This window comes from Ostrinia furnacalis, unplaced genomic scaffold, assembly GCF_004193835.3.
Source record: "Ostrinia furnacalis isolate ACB-3 unplaced genomic scaffold, ASM419383v2 OfSCF1598, whole genome shotgun sequence".
Classification (NCBI taxonomy): domain Eukaryota; kingdom Metazoa; phylum Arthropoda; class Insecta; order Lepidoptera; family Crambidae; genus Ostrinia; species Ostrinia furnacalis.
In genome coordinates this window covers 154632-166919 of record NW_021131837.1, presented here as the reverse complement: position 1 = coordinate 166919, position 12288 = coordinate 154632, and the positions used below count along the sequence as shown (strand labels likewise).

Below are 12288 nucleotides of genomic sequence, written 5' to 3'. Positions count from 1 at the left end.
TAATGTTCGGACATCACTAATCGTGTCTTTAGTACTAATTTTGAACCAAAAGTATTGTTTAGGGCCACTCCATTAAAAGTTTGAGAACCATAAAACACTAGCAACTCCACTCACCATCTCTACGTTCAAACGCGCTCTCCCCTTGAGTATGGTACGCGTGGTAAGGGGGCGCATAGTCGAACAGACTGGCGTTGCTTGGCAGGGGACAGAGGAAGGGTGAGGGGTTCAGAAACAGGCTGGAGGGGGGCGGCCGCTTCGCCATGGGGGCGTAGTCCTCGTGAGACCCGTTGGTTTGGGCGTCGTAGAACCTGGAAGAGAAGTTTGAGAATCAGTGGGGAAAATCACAATAGTAACAAACTTTATGCTACAAAGTTTTATTGTAATGTAAGATGGCGCACTGAGTCCTACATCGCGAATCGCGATGTGACATGTTTTTTTTATTCTATTTTTTCTCCTTCTGCCAATAGATGACAGTAGATTAAAAGTAAGTAGTATCACAGAATAATATAAGTATTTTTCACATGACCGTCCGAAAATAATAAGTAGGGTTTGGAACATCAGCCTTCGGTATTGATACCATAATAAATACTCGAAGTGCGAAATTTTAGCGCGCCTTCTATTCATAAAACTAACCTAACCTCTCATAACTAATTATCAACCAAAAAACAAACCTAACTTAAACAATATAAGTAGGCTTGTGTCATCAGCAGAAACCAATCGGCGAAGCCTTCAATGGAACGAATACCAGTTCAAAGAGTGGATTCAATTCAGAGCAAAGAACAAACGACTGAACAAATGAAGACAATGCCAAGTTTGGCCAAACACTGCGGAGGGTATTAATATTTATAGGTGGCGAAGGCAAAAGATTATGGCGGATGACACGGAAAGTTTCTCAAATCTTTATTTTTATTTAGACGTAATAAGTAATCTTAATGTAGAGCACAGAAGAATCATCGCAATTCGGAAGATTTAAGTATCTCAAATCAATAGTAAATTATGAGTATTTACTCAATACTTTACGTTGGATACTATAATATTTTTAACTTTACATGATATAAAAATCTAGTCTCTATTTATTAAACCAAAATTCGACAAAATTTATTTTGCACTCTAGGAGTATAATCACTCGTAAATAATCTGTGCTTCAAGCGTAAATGACTGACTGAATGTGAGTCGATTGAAGAAAGTAGTTAAAACTATTTGATGATGGTCTAATAATGCCATAAACTCTATCAATGCCATTTTAAATTATGTTAACCAATTTCTCTTGGCTCGAAGCTTTCCTCTCTTCACTTGGCCCACACACCAATCGATGCAGGTCTCCGCTGCAATCGCCGATATAAATTAATAATCCGAAGCTCCGCCCTCTCTGCAGCCAACAGGTCTTGGAATTAGTGTACAAAACTTTGCACAACATTTTACGTAACTTGGAATTATCAATCCTCATAAATACCGACAGTTGAGGTACCCGCTATTATTATTTTTGAAATTAGTAAAGGAGGAACCTCATTCAAAATTTTCAACATATAACTTACTCGTATGTCTATAGTGTAACATTAAATTTAGGTATACTAAAATCTGTTATACCTGGTAATCTATGTACGTTTTGGGAATGAGTGCATTAAAAAGGGTAGACTTAACAAATAAATAAATTCCACCAAAAATAAAACGCAAAATCAAGTGAGAAATCAAATAGGATACGTAGGTATTTAATGTTAGCAAATGATGTTATAATGTACATCCCTATTTAAAGAAAACGTATCAGTAGTAGTAGTTAGAATAGTTAGAATTCAATTACTAAACACAGTAGTAATTACCAACTATTTTGCAAAACAATCTTCGGAGTAAGATTAGCGCAGCGCCTGCCTTTCCGCAATAGCAATTAGTACAGCAGAAGTTAAATCACTAAGTAATTGCAAACCTCCAGGCGCTACACGGGACATGTGGTGCGTTGAACGCTTTGCGCAACTTCTGATTAATTGTGGGCATTTGGACCCAAAACTCGGAGTTAGAATCAAGAAACAATTTTCTCTTTGATATTGTTTAGAATAGGTAATTTTGGGTAAAGAATTTTGGTTGATGAGCGAACGATTTAATAACAGATTGAAACTGCGGATTTTCTTACGAATGTCTTAATTTGTTTCTCTTTTAGATTTTTCTTTCTTGCGTGTTGATTTACTTACTCAACTATAAACAGTTGTTGCTGTTTTTCAAGCTTAAGAAAAAAGTTGTTTAATGTTATAACCAAATACCACAAACTTTTTTAATTTAACAATAATAAATTAGAGTTCCTAAGAGTCTCACCAGATTGCGTTTTTCCATAACTCTCCCAAGTATTATATTCCGATCGGGCAGCAGCTGGCAGTGTCGTCTGTCAACGCTATTAACATTTATAGCGCCTGCCATGCGCCGCCAGCAAACTTCAGATCGCGATAATTGCTCGCACTAAACCGTCAGGCGCTCTTTAAAACGAGCCTCTAAATCGCTGAACGCAATCGTAAAGTCTACATCTCTCTTAAATCTGATACTTCATCGATTCTTTGAGACTTTTTATGATTGCCATCAAAATTTGAGGTAAGTTTCTTCTTCATTTGACGTTATGAAGTAATTAGGTCATTTTGATTCCATTTGGATATTAACTTCAGATCTGTCTTTAAGACAGTGTGATGTGAGCTCATTGTGATGTCTACAAGATTAATCATAGCTTTGCTATAATGAAGAGCGTTTGTTTGAAAATCTATATTGTTTTCCAAAAGCCCTTTCTACCCTATCATGTCATACTAAACATTCGTTATTTACTAGTAGTCTTCATAACAATTACCCTATCACATAAGCTCGCTTACATCGCTGTTTTCGGTTGTCCAGTGCCAACCGTTTTTCTCTGGGCTCCCAAAGCCTGATGCAGCGTTTGACGGCCACAAACACCGGCCCCTGGCCATGTTCCCATAAATCCGGCCCACAACCCGCCATAACGAATGGCCACGGAATTTAAATCGCCGGCCAGGCTGGCCAAATGGCGCAATGATAATAAACTGCTAAACAGGGGCTTGGCGCCGCGTGTTTTGTCGAACTAATAATGGCGTCGACTATGGTGCGACGTATTTTAAAATTTGAAGCAGCTGGCACTATTTATTGTGGACCTAAATGACGTTATGTGAAATAGACGTACATATTTCTTGGCGCCTGGTGTTTTCTATTAGCAAAATCTTATTCTTCAGATTGTTTGCTTTTTGGAAATTGTCAGGTTCACGGTTTATTGTATTGTATCGATTAGGGCTTGCAATATCGGATAGTTTTCAACTCCGGAACTGATTTCCGATATTGGGCACTCAACTCCGGAATTCCGGTTCTAGTTCCGGAATTGGTTAAAAAAATAAATAAATATCCTTAGACATTTTACACTGCGCTTCTAGTCCCAAACTAAGCAAAGCTTGTACTATGGGTACTAGACAACGGATATAAACATACTTAAATACTTTTTTTTGTAAATACATACTCATTATACATAGAAAACACCCAGTCCAATACAAACAAATATGTTCATGCACACAAATGTTTGTACTGTGCGGGAATCGAACCCGCTACCTCCGGAATAGTAGTCCCTTTCAAACCACTATACCAAACGGCCAACAAAAGAAAGCGCCTCCAGACAAACACGTACACGTATGTGGCCTCCACTTCAGAACCTTGATGTTCTACGTACTATGTGCCCTTTCCATTGCCACTTTAGCTTGCTAATCCGATCGCTATAATAATATGTCAGGCGACTTTAGTTCGTTTACGAATCTCCTAATTTCTGGTTCGATCTCGAAAAGAAACACCGAGCATAGCACTCTCCATACCATGGTGTGCAACTTTGCAGCTTATTATAAGGCCTATAGTAAGAGGCCATGTTTCCCAACCGTATTTAATCACTACTGGTAGCACACACTGATTGTAGACTTTTGCACTAAGGTGTTTTGGTCGAAAAGATGTTATGTAGTTTCCCGAATGCTGCCCAGCCGAGTTGAATTCGACGTATTATTACATCTCCCTGCCTCACAGTCACAGCTCGCTGTAGAGGATTTGCCCTCGTGCTTAGCCAGGCTCATAGACCTTCTCATAGCCTAAGAACGCCTGGCATATAGGCAAGTGAAACTTTTCGATAACCGGCTTCCTCGAGAGTAAAGCCTCTCGAGGAAGTCATGGAACCTACGCGCGAGACTATTTGTGATGGCTCTCAAAAACAGCTTGTAGACATGACTCAGAGCCAGTTACCCAGATGGGTTTGTGATTCCTTAATAAGGCTTTTACCCCTTTCTTGAAGAAAAACAACACCAAGCCTTGGTCCGTGCCTCTGGCATTATTCCCTGGAGTAAGATGGAGTTACAGTCTCTGAAGGACTTTCAGTATCGGCTTATCACCCGCCGCGTTCAGAAGCTCCGAGGTTATTCCGTCATCACCCGGTGCCTTGTTGTTCTTTAGCTGTTTGAGAGTCATCCTAATCTCGTATAGGCTGATGTCCGGGATATCTTCAGTATAGTGTCGAGTTAGCTTAGCTCTTGGAACTGTCCTGTGACTGAGCTATTAACAGGTTTATTGACCGAGGTTTAGCTGTCCTTAAAAACTTTTCGATATCACCCAGAACCCTCAGCTTTTGTTGAATTTACACTATCATCCGCTGTCTTCAGCTGGCTTCGCCCATTAGACTTGTATCAAGCGAACATTTTGGAGCTTTGGTTTTGCTCTATTGCCTCTTTAATATTATTAGTAATAAGGTTTCGAATACATAATCTCTTCCTTATCTAAGGTCCTATTTTGATACTTAAACGTATTGAAAACTTAAAATAATTTATGAAAAATTTCAATATCGGAATACGATATTAGCTTCAGCTCCGGAATTGAAATATCGGAAAAAATCTATCCGAAATTCCGGAGTTACGAAATTCCGGAATTCCGGTATTCAAGCCCTAGTATCGATGTGTCGCGGTCGGTCGGATTATAAAAGACAACTAAACGACAATCATAGTAAGTAATTCATATTTGAGCAATGAGTACCTTGATGAAATGAGTCATTGTTAGTAGGTACTTATACTATTGGGTCGTAGGTATTTTGGCAGTACTGCTTTTCTCTCATGTAATATCGATAAAGTCCACCCCGAAAAGCTCAAAAGCATCACGGTGACCGCAATGACAGCCCTCGACAGGTCGCAGAGGAGTCGCCATCGACTGGCTATTACTCGAACAATCGCGGCCGCGACAAAATGTGACTGTGCGTGACAGGTGACGGGTAGGGAAGGGCCGTGATTCTGGTATCGCGTGAACGGGATTCGTGTGATTTACAGAACTGAAATTGTGTTGTCAGCTATCGAATAACGTGTTTTATCTGGTTTTAAACTACCACGTTAAACGCTACTATTGAGTGCTAATATGTGACACTTACCTAGACAATTTTAAGCTTCTTTTCCTTTTGATGATTATTTATTAGGCTTTCTGTAGAGCTTTACAGAAAAACTTAACTATATATTCTTGTGTTAGTTAAGTAAATAACGATTGCTGGTTAAAGATATTATAAGAATAGCAAAAGAAAACATAGTAGCAATTGCCTGCACTAAATCATCAGGCGTTAAAATATCAAAATTAATAAAATTCTTAGTCTCTTCCTGTACATAATCATATGGTTTGTGTTATTCTTTAACAAACGACAGTTACTAATACTATTACTATCCACTTAACAAACGCCAAGTTCAAACAAAGAAAAAATATTAAATGGTACCAATTTCCCGGTATCGTCATACCAGTTCCTTTAGCAAGTGAGTCACATCCCTACGTGTGGGTTCAGGGGAGGCGGGGGCGGCACAAATTACCTGTCCACAACAGGCACCTGCGATTATTGATAGTTCGCGATTGTCCCGCGGCGGCGCTGCCGGCTAATGATTTTTCAACTCGTTTGCGAACTTTTGATTGGTTTACAATCTGTACCTCTAGTACGAAAAACTTTCGAGTTCGTTTCGTTGCGTATTCAAAGTGTCATCGAAAAATTTTGTATGAAAAATTAAACAGCGCCCCCTATATTATAGCCGCCCTAGGGGGCGCTGTTTAATTTTTCATACAAAATTTTTCGATGACACTTTGAATACGCAACGAAACGAACTCGAAAGTTTTTCGTACTAGAGGTACTGTGCGGGATGGGAAACGAAAGAGCTTGACGGTTGGGATTAGAATGCGTTGATTTTGATTTGAGTAGGGATGGATGATGCTCAATTTAGTTTAACTTTCCCATATTTTTTAACGTATCCAACATAGGTTAATGCACGTTTCTTTGCTAAGAATCTTTGTCTACATGGGCAGATTGGGGCAGTATGAGAAGATTCAAGATTCTTAACGCATCTCAATTAAATATAATTTTTGTACGCTTGTGTTAGTAGAGGTCCCAGCCGACGACAGAACACCGATACTGACACACCTTTGGGCTATTTTCGCCTTACCATCCACCCACTGGCCATCGATGCCGCGATGGCGAGATCCAAATCCTCCATTTGCCTCTGGTACATTACTGCTCAGTCTCATGCAATGAAGACTAAAATGACCTGATGATGATAAAATGATAAGGTCTTACGGTTCACTGGCTCGTCGCTAGAGGGTCTCGCCGGCAGGCTGGGGCGTCGCGAAGATGTCGCTGTCGTCGCCTCCTGACTCAAGGATAAGACACTAAACTACCTGATAGTGATGTAGCTTGGGAATCACTTACGGTTCACTGGCTCTTCGCTTGAGGGTCTCGCCGGGCTGGGGCGTCGCGTAGATTTCGCTGCCGTCGCCTCCTGACTCCAGCATAAGAGACTAAACTACCTGATGGTGATGTAGCTTGGGAATCACTTACGGTTCACTGGCTCTTCGCTTCAGGGTATCGCCGGCAGACTGAGGGGTCGCGAAGATGTCGCTGCCGTCGCCTCCTGACTCCAGGATGAGAGACTAAACTACCTGATGGTGATGTAGCTTGGGAATCACTTACGGTTCACTGGCTCTTCGCTTGAGGGTCTCGCCGGCAGGCTGGGGCGTCGCGAAGATGTCGCTGCCGTCGCCTCCTGACTCCAGGATGAGGTGCTCGTGCGACCTGATGTACTGGAGGGGAGTCTGTGGAGAGAGTAGGGAGTTAGTGGAACAAAATACCAGGTCGGTAGGCGAGAACTGGACTGTTAGTGGACCAAAAGGCAAAAGATAGTGATAAACTTCTAGGTCTAGTACGTTATCATGGTTTAAAGAACTTTACCTAATGCTCTGAGCATTAATATGAATTTTAAACGACAGCTTACTCGTTTGTCTCTGAGTCACTGTAGCTCAGTGGTCAAGAGAATCCCCTGGTAAGCGAAATTTTGTGAATTCATGTCCTGCCAGAGGTCAGTCAGTACCGGTAGAGTAGAATAGGATCCCACACTTTCCGTGGGTGACTTAAGACATGACTGCGGAAGAAATATTGGTACCATCTGAAAATTCCCGCCCGACTAAAGCCCGGACTGTGAGCACGTAGAATTTTGTCCAATGTCAAACTACCCATCCTTATCGCTCGCGCGTAATTATATTGCTGTCGCGACTATGCGACGAGCGCCTGCAGTGAGTGTGCGAGCGCGACAGAAACATAATTACGCACGAGCGATAAGGATGGGTAGCTTGGGGTCATTGGACAAAATTCTACGTGCTCGCAGACCAGACTATAGTCCAGATTTAATCCTTCTGAAGGGGAGGCGTCTGGTGGTGTTATCGACGATCTTCAACGCTCGCTCTTCGTTGATGCTACGAAGATCATGTTTTATGATTCCAATTGAGACAAGACTACCCAAAATTTCAAATTTTCCATTTGCCTCTGGTAAACTAGGGAGTCTTCCCCCAGCAGTGAATACTCAATGACCTGATGATGATGATGATGATAGTGTAGTGTATCCTCACCTGTTTAGCTCTCCGAGCTCGTGCATGTAAGTCCCTCTGTGCCAGCGGCAGGAGAGCGCGGAGGAAGCCCGGGACTGACGCGCGGAGAGGGTAGTTGGTGCTCTCCTGCACTCCCGCTTGGAACTCCTCGATGTTCAGCGTCCCTGACTGGGGAGTTAGAGGATTATTTATTTTTGCTAAAACGTCATCGTTACAGACCGACTACGTCCTCATGTACTTTTCAGTAATGCAAAATGAATAATTAATTTGAATTGGTTGAAGGTTAGATTTTCTCGACTGATAAATAATCGTAGGTCCTAGGAGTAGGAGGAGGACCGGTATGATGAAAAAGTAGTATGGTGTATTGGTGTCCTCCGTTCATCAACCAATTCAAATAAAGACTTTGGAGAAAGATGCAGAAGGATCGCTGGCAAAATGGTATTTCTGTAACGTCACATAGTCTGCTCGCGTATACTCGCAGTTTGGAAGAGCTTAGTAAAGAGTTATTTCCAAACTATACTCTATTAGTTTCACACCCTTGCGTTCCGGTCATGTATAGAATGGAAAGACGCGTCACAGGATGCAGCCTTGGCTTTATGAAATTAAAAATAAAGTAGCAAAAACACCAGCACTCACCACCAAGTTGTAAATCAGCTGTCGGACCCTCTCTCCCGCGTCCGCGCCTACGTCAGCAGCAAACTGCTGCAGCGCTGACAGGAAGCGGCGCAAGCGCTGCAGGGCCGGCGCGCGGGACGCCTCCGACAGCGGGGGCGAGAGGGATTCCGTGGAGGAGAGCGCCGCTGGGGGCAAACGGGACACTTCAACACCATTTCACTTTTTTTTAATAGTAATAATTTTAAAAAAATATCAAAAAAAATCTTGTAAATATAACCATCATCATCATTTGCAAATATAACCATCATCATCATCTGTAAATATTGTCTCGCATCGATGTCTTTTTCAGTTGGCTCGTAGAAAATTGCGAGAAACTATACTACTCTCTCAAAACTCAATAAAAGTAGGTAACTTAATAATAACTTAACATCCAATTAAATCCAATTGATTCTGGTAGCAAAATACCATTTAAAAAAAAACACCATTTTACTGTTATCTTCTACAAACCTTAACCTTAACTTCGAACTCCTCCTATATTCTTCTGATTAATTACGTTGCGGGTCCAATGACGGTTTAACATTCCCTCGGGACAAACATGGCCTTCACTAGTTGAGTTTTATTAGCAGTCAAGCTGTAGATCCTGGCTACACAGGATTTGCAACGGTGGGAACGAGAGTTGTACATGGCCCCCAATTCCGTATTGAACTAAACATGTTTTGCACTTGGGCTTTTAGGATTCGAAGATGTTGTCATTCTTCACACAAAATTACGTGAGCGACACATTTTCAATGTTCTCTTTGCAATCTGCCAAAAGCAGCTGCAATTCCGCGTACATTTCTCTTGATTCAGCCAGATATTTAACCGTTGGATTGGTATGGCCATAGGATAGTGGAGAGATGTTCTTATCTTATGCAATCAGTTGTTGTTTCATACCTGTAGTTCCGTTGTTCTGTGGGCTGGGAGGTCCAGGAGTGGGGGAGGCTCTGACCTCTTCCTGCTCCGGCGACCTCCTCTCTTTGCCAGCTGTCGTTGCTGCAACAAACAATAATAGATTAAATTTTCCTAGGTCCTCTCTATGGTGAGCTACTTATTCTATGAGTTGTAACAATAAAATTGAGGTGATGAGGAGTCAATCAAAGCACTGAGAATCGGACGACTGACAATAACTCGCGAATCTGTTTCAATGACCTCAAAGAACACCGTCGGGTTTTAGTGGGTAGGCTCCGCTCTTCTAGAGGAGAGTCACACTTATGACATAACCCACTGGCAAAGAATTTACCGCAGGAATAAGGTTTGAAAATCTGGGGGCACGGCAGTGCCCCCGCCAAGTCGAGCGCGAAGCAAACACTGCCGTACCATCCTTTACTGGAACCATTTCGCCGCATTTTCAGGCCCCTATTTGAGAACCTCTGGATAAGACCAGAACACAGAAATTTTCGTCNATCCAATTGAATGGATATCAGGGTACATCCAATTTAATGGATATCAGTTGCCTGAAAAAAAAATACATCCAATTTAATGGATATCACAGGTACATCCAATTGAATGGATATCAGGGTACATCCAATTTAATGGATATCAGTGTACATCCAATTGAATGGTTATCAGGGTACATCCAATTGAATGGATATCAGTGTACATCCAATTGAATGGATATCAGGGTACATCCCATTTTATGGATATCACGGGTACATCCAATTGAATGGATATCAGGGTCCATCCAATTTAATGGAAGTCAGGGTACATCCAATTGAATGGATATCACGGGTACATCCAATTTAACGGATATCAGTATATATCCAATTTAATGAGCCTCAAGCGATGATCTCTTCTCTTGTCGGCGTCAGGATTGAAAGTCAGTTCGATCCATCTTGCTATGATCATTATGGCTCTGCGGAAACGCGTCCAACGGTGATGTGCCGATTCGCCTCCAGGTGCCGCGCACGTATTCCAGTTAAGTGCACGCGCTCACGACTGTCTGCAACACGGCCATCCTGCGCTACATGCGTCCTCGTATGTTCCTTTGAAAAACTAAGAAGAACAGCCAGTATCCGCTCGGCCAATCTTTCTTCATGAAATATAAAATATGTATGCTTTCAGAGCAAGAAAACTAAACTTTTAGTACCTACTACTAGTTACTCTTTCAAATAAAACCCATCTAACTAAATATCTTATGTTACTAACTTGTAACCATAGCCTATTTTTAGCTACTTAGCTTTTACGATTCCAATCAACTACTAATAACAATTCCAATTAATTGTAACATTGAAGATCACTGAGATCCACAAATCATTGAGCAAAATTACCAAAATTTTCTCTAAAATATCAATTAAACAACAGTGGCCTAATTCACGTATTTTGACACATCGTCCGACGTCCTAATGAAAACAGTTCTAAATCGATAGGATCCCAACTCAGCGGTTTGTCATTTGACGTTTAATCACTTGAACCAAATTTCAAAATAGGTAATAGGTGAATACTGCCGAGACTACGATTGAATACGCATAAAAACGAAATCAAAACAAAATCGGGCGATTAACACGTGAATACGAAAAGTGACACCAGCTATCAAATCGCTTGCATGCCGTTGAAGTTTTGTTACGTGAATACGGCTACAGGCTCGGGAACCTAAGTCAAACAGTCAATGGCTTTATGATCTTTGCTAAACACAGCAAGATCCGACTGCACCACCCAGAAGTATCTCACCTCAGAACATCTCCCCTTTTCGCTCGCAGCTTGGTTGGCTTCCCATCAGACAGCGTAGATATCTTCGTTCACTTTGTATGCTTCATTCGATTCTCTCCAATCCTGACTCTCCATCTTATTTAAAAGAAAAATTTCAGTACCTCCACTCCACTCACAATAGAAATCTTCGCTCTAGTCAGACTCTTCAGCCTTGCCACCCCTCATCATAGCACCGGCTTCATGTCCAACTCTTTCTTAGTCTCCGCTGTACGGCTCTGGAACGGCCTTCCGGCCAAATTACGCAAACCTTCTTCCAAATTTACTTAAACACCACCCTCTACCAGAATACAGCCACACTTGTGTACGTGAGACAGCGTATTGTATCTATCTAGTACGTAGATACAAACACTACACGTTTGATTCTATTCGCAGACGATTTAGTGTTATAGATGCCTTATCGAATACTTAAAGAAATGAATAACTTTGTTTCCAAATAGGTACGTACTATTACGATATCGTAATCATCGTCATGTCATTTAGCCTCTATTGCAACACCCACCATTTCTGATGAACTAAACTGATTAACTAAAGATTTGGCCCACTGGCCAGACGGGTTGAGTAGGTTTAATAAAATACAAGTTTTTATTTTAGGGCACTAACCGCTCCCCGAGTTATCTAGTAGAGATAGGTTCTTATAGATAACCCCTTCTAAATTGTGCCATTCCACTTGTGTGTCCTTCTTGCCGATTGTCAAAATTTTGTGTGGTGTACAAATGTGAGTATCTTTCTATTTTGTAAGGAACAACTTGATTAGCCGTTTTGGTAGTGGTTGCTTTCAGTGTAAAAAAAAAAATTACTGACAGGGATCATAGGGTATTTTTAAACGTTTATAAAATAAAGAAAACATGGGCAGATAATTATAAGTTAGGCTACGATTTATGTTCTTCCCCAGTCAAATAATATTGGCTTAGAACTCAATTAATCAGGTATAACATTTTTTGGTGATCATACGAGTAAGTTCATCATAATTTTACATTTTTCTATAGAACGTGGGTCCTTCAAATGTGGCTTCTTTACGCCAAGTGG

The 12288-nt window shown here is 41.3% G+C and overlaps 1 protein-coding gene across 1 annotated transcript in view; it reads right to left on the bottom strand.

The window, feature by feature from the left end:
- The window catches only part of nvy (CBFA2/RUNX1 partner transcriptional co-repressor nervy), a gene marked incomplete at its 5' end in the record, with an annotated part of 38619 nt that extends 29029 nt beyond the window's left edge, over nucleotides 1-9590 (bottom strand). The window contains 5 exons of the mRNA XM_028304885.1: nucleotides 115-308; nucleotides 6992-7113; nucleotides 7924-8070; nucleotides 8539-8702; nucleotides 9451-9590. Of these exons, the coding sequence (XP_028160686.1) occupies nucleotides 115-308; nucleotides 6992-7113; nucleotides 7924-8070; nucleotides 8539-8702; nucleotides 9451-9590 (767 nt within the window). The remainder of the gene's footprint in view (nucleotides 1-114; nucleotides 309-6991; nucleotides 7114-7923; nucleotides 8071-8538; nucleotides 8703-9450) is intronic.
- Between the last annotated feature and the right edge of the window lie 2698 nt (nucleotides 9591-12288).